The following is a 19,215-nucleotide window of genomic DNA, read 5'->3' as shown; positions in this document are numbered from 1 at the left end:
ACTGGCCCATCAAAGGTATCGATCCCAGATCCACCCCATCCCAATAACCCTAAATTCCCCATGGCTAACCCACCTAGCCTGCACATCCTTGGACATTATGGACAATTTAGCATGGCTAATCAACCTAACGTGTACATCTTTGGACTGGGGATGGAAACCAGAGCACCTAGAGGAAACGCATGCAGACACAGGGAGAATTGCAAACTCCACACACACAGTTACCCAAGGCTGGAATTGAACTCGGGTCCCTGGTTCAATGAGGCAACTGTGCCACCATGTTGCCTGCAAGACTATACATCTTGCTTGAATTCCAAATAGCTTCTGCAGTTCGCTTATTTCTTGCAGACCAGTGTTATTTTCTCAGAACTTTCAACAAATCAAGAACTGAAGAATAACTTTTATTTTCTTTATACATTAATGGGATGAGGGCGTCACTGGCTAGGCAGCATTTATTGCCCATAGTGCAATTCACAGTCAACTATATAGCTGTGGATCTGGAGTCACATGTAGGCCAGACCAGGCAAGGATGGCAGTTTCCTTCCCTAAAGGGGAACCAAGTGGGTTTTTCTGACAATCGGCAATGGATTCATGGTCATCATTGGATTCTAATTCAAGATTTTTTTAATTGAATTCAAATTCCACCATCTGCTGAGACAGGATTCGAACTCGGGTCCCCAGAACGTTATCTGGGCATCTGGATTAACAGTCCAGTGATAATATCACTGGGCCATCACCCCCCCAACTAGAGAGAGCAAAAACTGAAAACAGCTTCCCAGTCTAGCAGTTTCTAAAGCAAAAATGCCTCCTGCCCCAGAACCCAGTCACAGCCAGTTCAATCTTTTTCTCCTCTTTCTTTCTCAGCACTTTCTATCGTTGCCTAGTAAGCACCAGCCCTACCTTGATCGATCCATTCAGCATGCAACTAGCTGCCAAACCCTGGGCATAACAATATCTCAGTGCCAGTTCATCCACAGTGTTAATCAATCTGCATTATCACTCCAGGCCAGTTCTGAAGAAGGGTCACTGGACCCAAAATGTTAACTCTGCTTTCTCTCCACAGACGATGCCAGATCTGCTGAGGTTTCCCAGCAATGTCTGCTTTTGTATCAGTCTTTTTTCTCTCTTTGCTGTACAAAGTTCAGTTCTCAACATGAAGCCACAGTTCCAAACCAAAAATGAAAAAAAAGAGAAATACTGATATCTCAGAAACGCCTCTATTGCACCTTGCTCCTTCACATTTTCAGGGCTCTTTTAGTGACATTATCACTAAGATAAGCCCATCTTCCCAGGAAGCATTTGAGTGAAACTTTCCTGAACTCTTTCTAATGCATTTATGTCCTTATTTAAATAAAGAGTTCAGAATTGTACACAATACTCCAAATGTGGCCTCCTGTACAACTATAGCAACAGAAGCAGTCATTTCACTTCAAAAGGACTTCATTGAATGTGAACCATGTTGTGAAGTCCTAAGGTTGTTGAAGGCGCTATAAAAATGCAGCTATGTGCCTGTCTTTGGTTAGAGCAGTGCTTCCTCAGTGAGTGCACAGGGAGCATCGGCTTAGATCTTTGTGAAGCCAGTATTCAGGAGTGGGACTTGAACGCACGATTATCAATCTCCGAGGCAAGAGAGCAACAATTAAAAAAAAAAATCTGAGCTGCTGTCCCCTGGCAGGTCGGAACAACAACATGGCATTCCTGAGGCAGTGAGGAACTTGCATCGCAAAAGTGCCTTCAGTTCAAAGGAGCCTCCCATTGGCTGCAGAGTGCTTTGGGGGCAGCTGGGGATTGCGAACGGCACTGGTTAAATCCACATCTCTGTCTCTCTTTGCAGGATTAGCGAGGGCCTGGACCTGTGGCAGATGGGCAGCACCCCGATCCAGCTCACCAAGATCAAACTGGGGAAGCTCCAGATTGTTCGCCGACGCTTGCTCCAGCGCTATGAGTACCAGCCTTTCCTCTCCTGCCTAGCAGGACTCTACGGCTGTCAGTGGAGACGTTACCAACGCACCCGGATCCTGCCTGGAGAATTCTGCTGCAGCAAGGTGAGGGTTTTCCCGAACTGCACGCTTGCTGGCCCAATCTTGCACTTAGAGGTCCTGCAAAACGGAACAGGCCTGAGGGACTGAACATTACCTTGTAAATTTGCACCCCGCTGACCTCAGCCCCCCCCCCAACCCCCCCCCCCCCCCCCCCAGCCGCGCCCCACTCCCTCCCCGCCCCTGCCACCCCCAGCTTTTAAAACAGGCCATTTCACCATCTGGACCTGATCGCTTTATATCGCATAGAGATTTCATTTCAGAGCAAAACGTAGAATGGTTTTTATCCGTTTTCATTGCCAGTTTAACAACGACTTACATTTCTATATCATCTTTAGTCTAACAAAATATCCCAAGACGCTTAACAGCAGGATTATATAGCAATAACAGAGTTATTGAGGCACATAGAGTTAAGAGGCATTTCCTTGCTCAGAGGGTCATTAGTATTTGAAATAACAAGGTGTAGAGCTGGATGAACACAGCAGGCCAAGCAGCATCAGAGGAGCAGGAAAGCTGACGTTTCGGGCCCGGACCTTTCTTGAGAAATGGGGGAGGGGTAGGGGTTTCTGAAATAAATAGGGAGAGAGGAGGAGGCGGATAGAAGATGGATAGAGGAGAAGATAGGTGGAGAGGAAACAGACAGGTCAAAGAGGCGGGGATGCAGCCAGTAAGGGTGAGTGTAGGTGGGGAGTTAGAGAGGGGATAGGTCAGTCCAGGGAGGACGGACAGGTCAAGGGAGCGGGATGAGGCTAGTAGGTAGGAGATGGGGGTGGGGCTTGAGGTGGGAGGAGGGGATAGGTGGGAGGAAGGACAGGTTAGGGAGGCGGGGACAAGCTGGGCTGGTCTTGGGATGCGGTAGGGGGAGGGGAGATTTTGAAGCTTGTGAAGTCCACATTGATACCATTGGGCTGCAGAGTTCCCAAGTGGAATATGAGGTGCTGTTCCTGCAACCTTCGGGTGGCATCTTTGTGGCACTGCAGGAGGCCCAGGATGGACATGTCATCTGAGGAATGGGAGGGGGAGTTGAAATGGTTCGCGACTGGGAGGTGCAGTTGTTTATTGCGAACCGAGCGTAGGTGTTCCGCAAAGCGGTCCCCAAGCCTCCGCTTGGTTTTCCCGATGTAGAGGAGGCCACAACAGGTACAGCAGATACAATATACCACATTAGCAGATGTGCAGGTGAACTTCTGCTTGATGTGGAAAACCTTCTTGGGGCCTGGGATGGGGGGGAGGGGGGAGGTGTAGGGGCAGGTGTAGCACTTCCTGTGGTTGCAGGGAAAAGTGCCGGGGGTGGTGGGGCTGGAGGGGAGTGTGGAGCGGACAAGGGAGTCACAGAGAGAGTGGTCCCTCTGGAAAGCAGATAAGGGTGGGAAGGGAAAAATGTCTTTGGTGGTGGGGTCGGATTACAGATGGCGGAAGTGTCAGAGGATGATGCGTTGAATCCGGAGGTTGGTGGGGTGGTACATGAGGATGAGGGGGATTCTGTTTTGGTTGTTATTGCGGGGAGGGGGTGTGAGGGATGAGTTGCAGGAAATGCGGGAGACACGGTCGAGGGCGTTCTCGACCACTGAGGGGGGAAAGTTGCGGTCCTTGAAAAACGAGGACATCTGAGATGTTTGGGAGTGGAATGCCTTATCCTGGGAGCAGATGCGGCGGAGGCGAAGGAATTGGGAATAGGGGATGGCATTTTTGCAGGAAGGTGGGTGGGAGGAGGTGTATTCTAGGTAGCTGTGGGAGTCGGTGGGCTTGAAATGGATATCGGTTTCCAGGTGGTTGCCAGAGATGGAAACAGAGAGGTCCAGGAAGGAGAGAGAGATATCAGAGATGGTCCAGGTGAACTTAACGTTGGGGTGGAAGGTGTTGGTGAAGTGGATGAACTGTTTGAGCTCCTCGTGGGAGCACGAGGCGGCACCAATACAGTCATCAATGTAACGGAGGAAGAGGTGGGGTTTAGGGTCAGTGTAGCTACGGAAGAGAGATTGTTCCACGTAACCTACAAAGAGGCAGGCATAGCTTGGGCCCATGCGGGTACCCATGGCCACCCCCTTTGTCTGTAGGAAGTGGGAGGAATTGAAAGCGAAGTTGTTGAGGGTGAGGACGAGTTCGGCTAAGCGGATGAGGAGAAGGGTCTGGGCTCAAAACGTCAGCCTTCCTGCTCCTCTGATGCTGCTTGGCCTGCTGTGTTCATCCAGCTCTACACCTTGTTATCTCAGATTCTCCAGCATCGGCAGTTCCTACTATCTCTGAAACATTAGTATTTGCATTTCTCTTCCCCAGAAAGCAGGGAGGCTGGAGGGTTACTGAATATATTCAAGGCTTGAGTTAGGTGCATTTTTGATTTCCAAGGGGGTGTCAGGCAAGAAGGTGAACTTAAGGCCACAATCATGTCAGCCACGAACTTAGCAAATGCCTGAAGGACCAAATGACTTCACCTGCTTGTATTTTGTACATTCATGAACCTGTCCAATTTCGCCTCACTTTCCCCTTCATGGTGAACGCAGGAAGGATGTTCCCAATGACCAGGGTGTCTGGAACCGGGCGGTCACAGTCTAAGAATATGGGGTAGGAGCCATTTAGGGCTGAAACGAGGAGAAAATATATCACTGAGCCACACAGGGAGATATTAGATTAGTGCACTGAAGGCACCATCAAAAAGTTGGTGTCTTTAGAAACATTGAAAATTGAAGACCTTTGAGCCTGCTGTCCCATTCTACATTATCACCCAATTCCCTCTTTCTCCCTATGCCCTTTGGCCCCTTTAGCCCTGAGAACTATATCCAGTTCCTTCTTGCAAACAATGTTTTGTCCTCAACTGCATTCAGTGAAAGAGAATTCTACAGGCTCCTCGCTTCCCGGGCGAAGACATTTCTCCTTTCTCCTAACAGACCTATTTCTTGGAAACCACATGGTTTCAGCCAATTGCTGCACTTGTTTGATAGAGCTCCCCAGCTTGGGTTTACCGACTTTCGGAAAGCTAGTTTCTATTCAAACTGTGCCTTTGGAGGAAGCTGAAGTTCACATCCAGCCTGCTGAAGGCCAGAGGCTTCCAAGCTCAACCTTCCTGTTTCTGAGAAAGGCCTTCGCTGTATATCCGATGTGGTTCCTGGTACCAGTCTAGTGGGAAGGCTTTGAGGGAGTTTTGTCTCGATATTTGCTGAAGATTGTGCCCATAAAGATCCCAGAGATGAGTGTAAATGTATAAAAACTGAGAGAACTGTGGAAACAGTAAATCAGAGACAAAAATCAGAAACTGCTGGAAAAACTCAGCAGGTCTGGCAGCATCTGTCAGCATTCCTAAGCTACCATCAGTTCTGAGGAACCGACCCAAAACATTCACTCTGATTTCTGTCCACAAACGCTGCCCACAAGGTCCATAGAAACAACCATCTGAATATTCCACACCTTGACCTTTTTGCCTTCAAGAACTAACAATTATTGTTCTCTTTTAACCAAACTGAATCTCCGCAGACATCTGTTTTCTAGTTTCCTTTATCTGGTGTGTGTGGGTGTGTGTGTGTGTATGTGGGTGTGTGTGTGTGTGGGTATGTGTGTGTGTAAAATCTTTTTATACTAAACCTGATATAGAAAACATTTATAATAAGCCAAAATGGTAACTGGGTAAAACAGTTAATTTTATGCTGTGACCCATGGAGTAGTAGAATTAGAGAGAGAGTGCAGTGTTCCTATCTTGACTGTAACAGTGTATATCCTCACATTTGTCACAGGTTGGGGACCCTCCTGGACTGTTAAAGGGCAGACAAGGGGAAGTGTAAATTTAACGTAAACGCCCAGAATAGAATGCTGGACTAGACAAGTTGAAAGTGTTTGCACGGGTTAGAGAATCATTCGCCATGTTAATTGGTAAAGGAACCAGTGTGGAAAATGAGAAGTATGTTACCGTAACAAGTTGGAATGCGTTGCATGGAAAGTAGAGGAAGCAGGTGCAACCACCAGGCAGTGCTTGAATGGGAAAGATTTGCTGAACTGTAGAGAGAAAAAGTGTAGAATCCCTACAGCACAGAAGCAGGCCATTCAGCCCATCCTGACCCTCTGGACAGTATCACACCCACACTCACCTTCTTTTACTCTGTCCCCACAACCCTGCATTCCCCACAGCTAATCCACCTAACCTACATGTCCCTGAACACAATGGGCAATTTCCCATGGCCAAGCCACCCTAACCTGCACATCTTTTGGACTGTGGGAGGAAACCAGAGCACCCGGAGGAAACCCATGCAGACACAGGGAGAATGTACAAACTCCACACAGGCTGCAATTGAACCCAGGTCCCTAGCTCTGTGAGGTAGCAGGGCTAACCACTGAGCCACCATGCCACCCATAATAGAATGGTTGGTCAAATTAGAGATCTCTTTCAAACTGGCAGCCCACACACACTAGGCCAAATGGTCTAAATCACAAGACATTTACAGTCATCTCTGGGATCTTTGTTTGATTCTATAATTTCTTAATTTTCTTCCGTTGCCATTCTTTTTCTTGTTCTCCAGTTTGAGTTATTCTGCTTTGGAATTCTGGTCTCGACATTTGGCCTGGCTTTTGTACTCCTTTACTTTTGGGGGGAAGCCAAGAACGACTACAATGATTTTGATTGGTGAGTTTGTCGCCTTGTTGAGCATACGATATGGGGCAGCTAAGTTTCTTTTCAGGAAGTTTTTTCTTTACTTATTCACAGGACGTAGGTCTTGCTGGAAGTCCAGCACTTATCGCCCATCCCTAGTTGCCCTTGAGAAGGTGGTAGTGAGCTGCCTTCTTGAACTGCTACAGTCCATGTGCAGTGGGTTGACCCACAATACTGCTAGAGACAGAATTCCAGGATTTTGGCCTGAAGGGACAGCAATATATTTCCAAGTCAGGCTGGTGAGTGGCTTGGAGGGGAACTTGCAGGGGGATGGTGTTGCCATGTATCTGCTGCCCCTTGTCCTTCTGGTTGTGTGAACTTTGGAAGGTGCTGTCTGAGGATCCCTGGTGAATTTCTGCAGTGCGGCTTGTAGACAATAGACACTGCATGAGGCATCATATTTCAACTCGTAACTGCTTTGTTTAACAAATGGGTGAGGTTCTATTGCAGGAGAGTACAAAGGTGCAAGACTGTAGGACGGAAGACGAGCTGAAACAAAAAATATACAGGGAGAGAGAGATAACAAGGTGTAGAGTTGGATGAAAGCAGCAGGCCAAGCAGCATCAGAGGAGCAGGAAAGCTGACATTTCGGGCCTAGACCCTTCTTCAGAAAATATACAGGGAGTGTTATTGGAGCTGCACCCATCCAGCCACGTGGGGAGTCATTGTCATTGGCAGTCCCTCGCTGATGAGGATGACTCTCTTTCACTCTCAGGGTGAGTCCGTAGGTGGCTGTACAGAATGTTGTGGTTACCGCAGGCTCTGTTACACTTGGGGCAGATGGTGATCACGGGAAAGGGGTGAGTGGGGCACTAGTGTGGCACTAGTGTGGCAGTGCCTCCCTTTCTCTGTTTTCGCCCGCCTTCCATTTTTTCCTGACGAGTCTCGAGGCGCTCGACGCCTTCCTGGGTGCTCCTCCTCTATTTTGGACAGTTCTAGGCCACTGATTCCCAGGTGCCTGTGGGGATGCTGCACTTTGCCAGTGAGGCCTTGAGGGTGCCACTGAAGCTCTTCCTCTGTCCACCTGGGGCTCAGCTGCCATTTCGGAGCTGGGAGTAGAGCACCTGCTTGGGGAGCCTCGTGTCGGTCACGTGGATGGCGTTCCCAGCCCATTGTAGCCGCTCAAGGGTGGTCAGTGCCTCGATGCTGCGGATGTTGACCTGGTTGAGGACGCTGGTGTTGGTGTGTCTGTTTTCCCAGTGACTTTGCAGGATCTTGTGCAGGCAGCATTGGTGGTACTGCTCTGGTGCCTTGCGGTGTCTGCTGTAGATAGTCCACATCTCAGAGCCATCATACTCCTGACTTGTGCCTGTGTTCATTACTTTAAACTTGTGTCCTCTAGTTACCAATCCTTCAGTTACCAGAAACAGTAACCTATTATCTACTATAGTTCTAGATTCTCCCACAAGAAGAAGCATTCTTTCCACATCCACACGTTCAAGTCCCTTCAGGACTGTAATAAAAACTGAAAGAACTGCGGATGCTGGAAATCAGAAACAAAAACAGAAGTTGCTGGACTAGCTGGGCAGGCCTGGCAGCATCTGTGAAGAGATAAAGCAGAGTTAAAGTTCTGGGCCCAAAACGTTAACCCTGATTTCTCTCCGTAGTTGCTGCCAGACCTACTAAACTTTTCCAGCAATTTCTGTTTTTGTTTCCTTCGTGATCTTATCTGCTTCAATTGAGTCACCCCGGACTGTTCCAAACTCTGGAGGATACTGGTTTAGTTTCTCTACCTTTTCCTCATAAAACGTATTAAAACCGAAATGAAAAATAAGTTGATTCCTTGAAATGATAGTTTATGTGCTTAAAGTTTTTGAGAAGATTTGTAGCTCGGGTTGTGGATGAGGTTGTAGACTTGCTCGCCGAGCTGTTATCTCTCTCTCCCTGTATATTTTTTGTTTCAGCTCGTCTTCCGTCCTACAGTCTTGCACCTTTGTACTCTCCTGCAATAGAACCTCACTCATTCCATAGTCATTTGATAAACAAAGCACTCAAGCCGCACTGCAGAAATTCACCAGGGATCCTCAGACAGCACCTTCCAAAGTTCACACAACCAGAAGGACAAGGGGCAGCAGATACATGGCAACACCATCCCCCTGCAAGTTCCCCTTGCAGACGTTTCATCACCCTGCTAGGTAACATGGTCAGTGCGCCTCCAGTGAAGCACTGGTGTTCTGTCCCGCTTTATGGCTCGGGGTTTGCTGGGGTGGTTAGCATTACTTCCAGTTTTGCTTCTCAGTGGTTTGTGTATCGGGTCCAGTTCAATGTGTTTGTTGACGGAGTTCCGGTTGGAATACCAGGCCTCCAGGAATTCCCTGGCATGCCTCTGTTTGGCTTGTGCTTGCATGGCTCTGTTAGCTGGATAGCCAACCTGTGGATCAAATTAATCGCATCAACACGTTGTAGTTTGGTTCATGTTCTGACTATGTTATTTTTGTGCTGGCCTCCTTTCTGCACCCAGAATAGCACACTGCTGTCACCTGCCGAGGACCTGTAATCAGGCAGAGTACTCAGGAAGGAGATAGATACAAAAGCAAATTACAAATCAATTGATCCAACAAATAATCTTTAATTTCCACTCCATTAAATACTCTTACTGATGATTGGCCAGGCTGCATACTCATTGCTGAAGCCATGAACCAGAATGGGAACTCCTCGTGGGCTGTACTTCATCCAGCTGTAACTGAACCTGACACTCTGGTGCATTACTGAAGGAGTGCTGCACTGCTGGCAGTGCTGATGAGATGGGAGGTTAAACTCAGGCTTCCAGCTACTCAATAAAAACCGAAAGTGTTGGCTCTGATTTCTCTCCGTAGATACTGCCAGACCTGCTGAGCTCTTCCAGCAATTTCTGTTTTTGTTGCCTCCTTCTACTCCTTAGCAATAGAGATTGAAGGAATTTTCTAATCAACAAAACTGAACGAGATTAGACAGGAGAAAATCAAAAGTCAAAATGCGCGATGCAGATTCCAGAAGTGCCTCGGATATCAGTCTAAAGTTATTCCTACTGGATCAAGGAGCCAATAGGAGCTTTCAGACCTCACTTAAACATTTCTATTTGCTCCAGCCATCAGATTAAGCCTTCAGGGGCTTACCTCCCCTGTGTCCTTCACTTTCATGGATGAAACCCATTTGATACCTGAGCACAGAAACATCAGTCACTGACAGGTATTTTTCAGATGAAGACATTGTTGAATAGTTTCATGGAAGTGCAGCTTTGAAAGTGACAGAACGAATCAATAAGGCTGTTTGAACAAAAGCACGCGAGATTCCTGACTTTATAAACATTGGCACAGAGTACAAAGACAAGGAACTTATGACAAAACCTGATAAATCATGGTCCCAGGAATGGAAAGCTTAACATATGAGGAACTTTTGACGACTCTGGGACTATACTTATTGGAGTTTAGAAGGATGAGGGGGGATCTAATTGAAACTTTCAGAATACTGAATGGCCTGGACGAAGTGGATGTTGGAAAGATGCTTCCATTGGTAGGAGAGTCCAGGACCCGAGGGCACTGCCTTAGAGTAAAGGGAAGACCTTTTAGAACGGAGATAACGAGAAACTTTCTTCAGCCAGAGAGTGGTGAATCTATGGAATTCACTGCCACAGAAGGCTGTGGAGGCCAGGTCATTGAGTACATTTAAGACTGAGATAGATAGGTTCTTGATTATCAAGGGGATCAAGGGTTACGGGGAAAAAGCAGGAGAATGGGGTTGAGGAACTTATCAGCCATGATTGAATGGCGGACCAGACTCGATGGGCCGAATGGCCTAATTTCTGCCCCTATGTCTTATGGTCTTATTACAATTAGGCCTCAGCTGGAGGCACTACATTTTGAGAAGGATATTAAAGCCTTGAAGAGAGCATGGTGTAGTTTTGCTGAAATGGTGCTAATCCAGCAGAGACAGCATGGCTTCACGAAAGGGACATTGTGTCTGACTAATTTGTTAGAGCTTTTTAGAGGACGGTATAACCAGAGTGGCTAGAGGAGAACCAGTGAGTGTGTTGTATTTGGACTTCGAAAGGTGTTCAACAAAGATATCTCACATAGATTTAATTATTACAGAAGATCCCATGGTGTTGGGTGTAGTGTATTGGTGTGGTTAGAGAATTGGCAGATGGACAGGAAACGGTAATTGGGGTGACAGGTTCTTTCTTGGGAGAAGTTTCTGGAAAAGCTCAGCAGGTCTGGCAGCATCTGTGAAGAAAAAATCAGAGTTAACGTTTCAGAGCTGGTGACCCTTTCTCAGAACCCCTTTTTTCAGGTTGGTGACTTGTAACCAGTGGGGTTCCACAGCGTTCAGAGCTGGGACTACAAATGTTTACAATACATATAAATGACTTGGAGGAAAGATATAAATACACTCTGGCCAAATTTGGAGATGACACAAAAATAAGTAGAAAGGTAGGTTGCGAGAAGGATACGAACAGTTTATAGAGAGATATTGATAGGTGAAGTATTGATAGGGTTAAGAGTTAGCAAGTGGGGTATAATGTTGGAAAATGCAAAGTAGTTCATTTTGGAAGTGAGAACTAAGGAGCAGGATATTATTTAAATCAAGAAAACTGCAGAAGGCTGCAACACAAAGGCACTTAGAACCATAGAGTTGTACACACGGAAACAGACTGTTTGGTCCAACTTGTCCATGCTGACCACATATCCTAAACTGATCTGGTCCCATTTGCCAGCATTTGGCTCATATCCCTCTGAACCCTTCCTATTCATATACCTATCCAAATGCCTTTTAAATATTGTAATTGTACCAGCCTCCACCACTTCCTCTGGCAGCTTGTTCCATACACGCATCACCCTCTGCATGAAAATGTTGCCTCTCAGGTCCCTTTTAAATCTTTCTCACCTTAAACCTGTGCCCTCTAGTTCTGGACTCCCCCACCCAGGGGAAAAGACCTTGACTATTTACTTTATCCATGCCCCTCACGATTTTATAAACTTGTATAACGTCACCCCTCAGTCTCCGAAGCTGCAGGGAGAAAACGTCTGTTTGAAACACAGAAGGGCTACCATACAGGTAAAGCAAGTAATCGGGAAGGATAATGGAATTTCGACTCTTATTTCAAGGGGGTTGGAGTATAAAAGTAAGGAAGTCTTACTGCAACTGGCTACAACTGGACAAGGTGCTGGTGAGCCATATCTGGAGAGCCGTTGTGGTCCCCTTATTTAAGGAGAGACATTATTTCATTGGAAGCAGTTTGGAGAAGGTTCATCAGGATGATCCCTGGTATAGAGGGATTATCTTATGAACCAGGGCTAACCAGGTTGGGACTCTGTTCACTGGGGTTTAGAAGAATGAGAGGGGATCTTTGTGAAACATATTGGATTCTTATGGGGTTTGACAGGGTAAAGGCTGAGAGGATGTTTCCCCTCATGGGAGAGGCTAGGACCAGAGAGGATATAGTCACAGAATAAAGGGGCACTAATTTAAGACTGAGATGAAGAGGAATTTCTTCTCTCAGAGGGTTGTGAGTCTTTGGAACTCCTTGCCACAGAGAGCTGTGGGGGCAGAGTCCTTGTGTATATTTAAGGTTGAGATAGATAGATTCTTGATCAGTTGGGAATCAAGGATTACAGGGATAGGTTAGAAAAGTGGACGTGTGGAGTGTTGGATCAGCCATAAGCCTGCTGGATGATAAAGCAGGCTTGAGGGGCTGAATGGCCTGCTCGTGTTTCGATTTCTTATGGTCTTATTATAGCGAGGAGGCTTCAGTTATGTAGTGAGAGTGGAGAAATTGAGATTGTCCACCTTGGCACAGGTAACGGAGATTTAATAGGGGCATTCAAAATCATGAAGGGGTCCACAAACGTGGCATGACGGAAATATTTTTTCATGCAGTAACTGGTTGGGGTCAGAAAGGTACCTCCCGAGAGTGTGGCAGAGGAAACATTAGGAAGGGAAGGAGATGATTATTTGAAAAGGAAGAATATGCAAGGCTAGGGTCAAGACAAGAGAATGGCTCCAAGGGAAATGCCCTTTCTGAGAGCTGGCGCAGATATGGTGGGGTGAATGGCCTCCTACTGTGTTTTGTATTTGAGTAGGGAAATCAAACAAATTGAAGATTTTTTTTTTCCAAGTGCTGATTACATCTCACTGGATCAAATAGCCTCTGCATGGTTGACATTAAATATTTTTGTAGTGATTGGGACCAGGTGGACCTCATTAACTACAAGGTTCTTGTTTGGGGTTGTTAACCTGGGCTAATCGGGAAATGACCAACATAACCAGGAGATTACAATCTCTTCAGTTGAGGACTGACTTCAAATTGGCTGGCCACAGTACACAGAACTGTGTACTTGTAAATAAAGAGTGAAGTTTGGCGCTGGAACCATGGAAATGGCCCCGTATGGGTACAAGTGAGGTTGGTGTGAGACTTACAAAGTTTGGGTAGGTGATACAGCCCAGTATAAACAGGTGGATCACCTGAAAGCCAGTACCTCACATACGGGGCAGGAGCAGAACATACCCGGCCCCTCAGAAGAACCTGAAGGCCCAGCAGAAACCTCAGGTTCTCCCCCTCCATCTGGTGTCGGGGAATCCTCAGAGTCTGAAATAGATGCAGCCTTGATACCGTTGCTGCCGGAAGAAGAGGAGGGGACTCTTCCGATACATTCCAGACGCAAGAGACGGGCCACAGTCTGGTACACACCGCCTGTGTCTGAGTCTGAGTCTGAGTCGGGGGAACTAGACGTGGGGAGAAAGCGTTGCAAGTGAAGCTACAAGCGGCAGACCAGGCCTACATGCCCGGACCTGGGGAGAGGGTTGATGCTGGGATGTCGTGATTGGGACCAGGTTGACCTCATTAACTATGAGGGTCTTGTTTGGGTTTGTTAACCTGGGCTAATCGGGAAAGCCCTGGCTGACAAATATAAGCAGGAGGTTAGAATCTCCTCAGTTCAGGGACTGACTCTGAACAGGCTGTCCACAGTCAGTGTGCTGTGCACCAGTAAATATTGGGGGATTTGGTGATAGGACACTGGCCTCAGTGCATTTCGATTTTGTAGCAGTAAAACGAGTGTAACACTATAGGTAATGGGCACATTACCTATAGCTTTACATTATAGGTATGGGATCAGCCGTGATTACACTGAATACTGCAGCAGACTGAGTGGGCCAAGGACCTACATCTGCTCCTGTTTCTTGCATTATGACTTACTTATTTGTTTCTCCCCTTCCCTAGGAATTTTTATAGCGGCAAGTGGATTCCCTGGTCTATAGTGGTCCTTGGGGTGACAGCCACATTTTTTACATACATCGCTATTTTACTGGTAAGTGAACTGTGCAGCGCAGCCTAACGGGTAGGCCTCCCTTAACGACCATACACTACACAGCAAGAGCTCAGATGTCTGGGAGAAAAGGCTTAGGTGAGTTAATTCACAAAGTTAGTGATTAATACATTTATATTGTGTTTCACAGCTCAGGACATCTCATTGGTGTTTACAGCCAACTAAATATTTGTTCAAAATGTATCTGTTCACAGGATATGGTATTGTTAACTGGGCCAGTGTTATTTCTGATAAGAGCAGGGAAATTATCCTTGGTGTCCCAGCAATAATATCCACCTAGTAGCCTGGCTAAAACCCAGTTTATCTAATTATTATTTTCCCCTATTATTGGGGAAAACAGTGGAACAGTAGCAACCCAGAGGACCAAGCTCTGGGAACTTGGGGTCAAATCACACCACAGCAGCTGATTGAATTTAAATAATATTAGTAAATCTGGTATGTGAAGCTAATCTCAGTAAACATGAGATTGGTGATATCACCAGTGTTATGGACCAGACTAAACTCCTTCAAAATACATTCAGAAGATAGCCTAGATCCTAACTTTTTCTCATTTAAAAGATGTGTAAGGTGTTGCATTCCAGGTACAATTTGATTGGTCAAGCTATCAGATTTGAATCAAAACACACTTCATTCATACACTCTAGTTAAAATACAACAAAAGAAAGAAAGAATTTGGAATAACAACTCTACTGGAAAACTAAACAGAATAATAGGTTATGTAAATACGAAACAGCAACTGTTCGAAAATAGTAACATCCCATATACGCACCCTTGCCAAAGGCAAATTCAGCAAAATAGATTGTCTCACATGCAATTCTAGCAGCCCAGGAAGAAAAACATCAAGAGAAAACTCTGAGAGAATGTAGCAGGGAGAGATGAACTGCAGCTTCCAAACCTGGCTAAGGTCCCAGTCACAACTGCTGCTAACGAAAATTGGAACTAAAATGCCTGGTTCTGTGGGAACTTGACCACACCCACTCAGGCTGCTTCTATTGTTCCAGCTTTGGAAAAAAACCTTGAAACCTCTGCCTTAAAACTTCTCTCTTTAAAAAAAAAACACACACATGGGCAATATACACCTCTTAAAGCCACAGCATCATTACTCCAGTTACAATGAAATTAATTCCAGATATTTATTGAATTCAAATTCCACGGCAGATGGTGGAATTTGAATTCAATAAATATCTGGAATTAAGAGTCTAATTATGACCATGAATCCATTGCCGATTGTCAGGAAAAACCCATCTTGTTCACTCATGTCCTTTAGGGAAGGAAACTGCCATCCTTACCTGGCCTGACCTACATGTGACTCCAGACCCACAGCAAATGTGGTCGACTCTTAACTGCCCTCTGAGCAATTCGGAATGGGCAATAAATGCTGCCTGGCCAGCGATGCCCTCATCCCCTGAATGAATAAAGAAAAAAGAAATCTCTCATGGTCAATAATGCCCTTTTAGGAAGGGAATCTTCCACCCTTACCTGGAGTAGGCAACATGTGCCTCCTAATTGAACTGTCCCTAGCAGGTCAATCAGGTTGAAGGCAATTCGAGATGAACATCTGATGTTGGCCTCGTCAGTGACAACCACATCCCATGAAAGACGTTTTCAAAAATCACATTGCCGCTTGTTGCATCTTGCTATGCACAAGGATGTTGCCAGGGTTGAGCTATAGGGAAAGGCTGAATAGGCTGGGACTTTCTTCTCTGGAACATTGGAGGTTGGGCTAACCATATGGAGGTTTATGAAATCATGAGGGGCATGGATAAGGTGAATAGACAATGTCTTTTTCCCAGGGTAGGGGAGTCCAAAACTAGAGGGGATTAAGGTGAGCAGGGAAAGATTTAAAAGGGATTTAAGGGGCAACTTTTTCACACAAGAGGGTGATGTGTGTACGGATTGAGCTGCCAGAGGAAGTGGTGGAGGCTTTTGGATGGGTATATGAACAGGAAGGGTTTATAGGGATATGGGTCAAATGCTGGCGAATGGGACTAGATTAATTTAGGATATATGGTCAGAATGGATGTGTTGGACCAAAGGGTCTGTTTCCCTAATGTGTGATTCTCTGACTATGACATTTGGACAGGTATGTGAATAGGAAATGTTTCGAGGGATATGGGCCAAACGCAGGCAAATAGGACTAGTTTAGTTTGGGAAACTCGGTCGGCATGGACGAGTTGGACCGAAGGGTCTGTGCCCATGCTGTGTGACTCTATGGTTAATTTCTGGGTTTCCTACATTACAACTTGGGACTACACCTTGACCAAAAGTACTTGCTGGGCTGTATGATGTTTTGGGAGGATGTGAAAGCGGCTAGATCAGTTGTTACTGCTTCAGTAGGATTGACGTTGGTTAGAAAGCGTTACATTTTAACTTTGTGCTTTGCAGGTCCTGGCGATATGTTTACTCAGTGAAGGTCAACGTCTGCACCTATTCTGGGGTCACAAGGTACACACCCTCTCCACATGTGGGATATCCGAGGGAGAAGGGAATGGTGGGGCGGGGTGAGGGTTGGTGGGGGAGGGGGGATGGTGGTGGTGGTGGGGGGATTGCATCGGGAGCGGGGAGGATGGGCGAGCCAAATTCACTTTCTCGACAACAACGGCTGCAACGTGCATTTGTACAGCCTCTCTAACCTCATAAGCTCCCCACCCAAGTGAAAATCGGGAAAATTGATGGAATGGTGAGTTCCAAATACCCTAGCAGGGCCGACGGTGATTCCAGACGATTGGGGAGCTGAAAGCACTTTAAATCAAGAAGGCAAATCTTAAAACGGAGGTTTTATTTAACTTTTAATTTTCAAAACATAATTAATTCAGGCAGTCTTTAAAATTCCCTGCATCTTTCACAGGGATGGTAAATGCCAATAGACTCATCAGGCCAAACTGAATGAATTTAATGAGCAAACAGACAGACTTTTAATCAGTAACGGGTTGAAGGGTTATGGTGAGTGGGCAGGAAAGTGGAGATGAGACTGAGATAAAGTTTAGCCATGATTGTATCAAATGGCAGAACAGACTGGAGGGGCTGAATGGCCTACTAGTTCTTATATTCTTCTGTAAATGGCCCATGGTGTAAATTCTCTGCAATGATAGGGCGGCCTTCCTCTGTTCTCAAACTAGTGCCAGTCAATATGTTTTGCCAAACCTGAACAATTTCTTACTTGAGTCCCATCCACTAATGTCCTTTAGGGAAGGAAACTGCCAGCCTTACCTGGTCTGGCCTACACGTGACTCCAGACCCACAGCAACATGGTTGACTCTTAACTGCCCTCTGGGCTATTAGGGATGGGCAATAAATGCTGGCCTAGCTAGCAACGTCTTCATCCTGTGAATGAATAAAGGATCCTTGCTTGCTTGCCACTCATTTTAGGAATTATGACAAGGCTGTGCGGAGAGGATGCAGGAAGGGTGACGGGGTTGAGAGGTTTCAGGTACGTGGAGGAAGAGGAGAAGTTTGCACTGTTCTTCTTGGAGCAGGGAAGGTGACAGAAGGGCCCAATTCCACACGACATGGTTTCTTCTGGAAAGTGGATCATTAACCAGATGAGGAAATAATTGGTAACAGAATGAGAGGGAAATGAAGAGAGACATTTTCATACAGAGAATTGAATGCACAGTCTGAAGGGGTGTTTCCATGGGAACCTTTATAAGCCAGTTAGATGTGTCTTTGATAGGCCTCGTGATATTATCATTAGACTATTAATCCAGAGACCCAGGTAATGTTCCGGGGACCTGGGTTCGAATCCCATCACGACAGATGGTGGAATTCAATAAAAACCTAGAGTTAAGAGTCTAGTGATGACCATTGTCGAATTTTGGAAAAACCTATCTGGCTCACTAATGTCCTTCAGGGAAGAAAACTGCTGTCCTTTTCTCTGGCCTACATGTGACTAAAGTCCCACAACAATGTGTTTGACTCTTAACTGCTGTGTGGGCAATTAGGGATGGGCAATAAATGCTGCCTAGACATTCATCCCGTGAATGAATAAAAAAATCTCATTTGCAGGGTTAAAATGCTGAAGTGTGGGACTAAACTGGACAGCTTTCTTTGAGTGTCAGTATAGGCCTGATGGGCTGAAGGGTCTTTTTAAAAATTCTTTCATGGGATATGGGTGCCACTGGTAACAACTGGTTCTGAAGATTAGTCAAACTGGATTCGAAACGTTAACTCTGTTTCTCTCTCCGCACATGCTTCCAGACCTGCTGAGTTTCTCCAGCATTCTCTGTGTTCGTTTCAGATTCCCAGCATTTATTTTGGTTTTTTTTGGTATGTTACAGCACATATTTAGGACATCTGGGACTTGAATTCAGACCTTCTTGCCCAGAGGTAGAGGCACTACCACTGTGCCACAAGATCTTTTGATATTAAATTCCGTCCCGACAAAATGGTGGGATTTGAACTCACTCCTCCGAACATTAGTCTTCGTGGGTTTGCTCCGGGTGCTCCGATTTCCTCCTGCTGTCCCAAAGATGTGCAGGTTAGGGTGTCCAGGGATGTGTAGATTAGGTGGGTTATAGGGGGATGGGTCTGGGTGGGACGCTCAGAGGGTCGGTGTGCATTGTTGGGCCGAAGGGCCTGTTTCCACACTGTAGGGATTCTATGATTAGGCAGGGCTTCAGAGTCCATTGACATTACCCTACTGTACACTTAGCCCCTCTCGTGTTCTGTGAGATCCTATGGTGCTGTCAAAACTTTATTTCCGCTGAGGTGCGTTGACATGAGTTTCAAGCCTCACGCATTAGCTTTCTCATTCTCGCTCTCTGTCTCTCATTTCCTGTCTTTCTCAGATTGGGATTGTTCTGGTATTAGCTGTGTGTGCTGTTGCAATTGGTTTCTTGTACAATCAGTGGCATGAAGAATGGAATACATTCACCCTCTCCTTTCAGGTATGTGACCGAAGGCGAGCAGTCTGGTTTTGACTCCTTGTTAACCATTTCTATACCGTTTCCTTCCTGCTGCTCATATTCCAACAAAGTCGATTTCATGGGTCTGTAAATTAATGTTGAGTTTGTGATACAGTCTGCAATTAACACTCTTAATCCTCAATCTTCAAAATGCTGGAGTTTACTATTGACTGGAAACTGAACTGGACTAACCGTACAAATACAGTGGCTACAAAAGCAGGTCAGAGGCTAGGAATACTGCATTGAGTGACTCCCGGCGCTCCCTCAGCGCTGACCCTCCGACAGTGCGGCGCTCCCTCAGCGCTGACCCTCCGACAGCGCGGCGCTCCCTCAGC

The 19,215-nt window shown here is 46.2% G+C and overlaps 1 protein-coding gene across 2 annotated transcripts in view; it reads left to right on the top strand.

Moving 5' to 3' along the window:
• gdpd4a (glycerophosphodiester phosphodiesterase domain containing 4a) overlaps positions 1 to 19,215 on the top strand; it is a 74,270-nt gene that overhangs the window by 9,192 nt on the left and 45,863 nt on the right. For both annotated transcript variants that reach the window (XM_048598022.1, XM_048598021.1), the window contains exons 2-6: positions 1,832 to 2,042; positions 6,542 to 6,645; positions 13,871 to 13,958; positions 16,362 to 16,421; positions 18,764 to 18,862. In XM_048598022.1, coding sequence (XP_048453979.1) covers positions 1,832 to 2,042; positions 6,542 to 6,645; positions 13,871 to 13,958; positions 16,362 to 16,421; positions 18,764 to 18,862 — 562 coding nt within the window. The remainder of the gene's footprint in view (positions 1 to 1,831; positions 2,043 to 6,541; positions 6,646 to 13,870; positions 13,959 to 16,361; positions 16,422 to 18,763; positions 18,863 to 19,215) is intronic.

This window comes from Rhincodon typus, chromosome 6 (assembly GCF_021869965.1).
Source record: "Rhincodon typus isolate 14 chromosome 6, sRhiTyp1.1, whole genome shotgun sequence".
In the NCBI taxonomy this organism is placed as follows: domain Eukaryota; kingdom Metazoa; phylum Chordata; class Chondrichthyes; order Orectolobiformes; family Rhincodontidae; genus Rhincodon; species Rhincodon typus.
The sequence above is the reverse complement of the archived record's forward strand: the minus strand, read 5'-3'. Positions and strand labels throughout refer to the sequence as shown.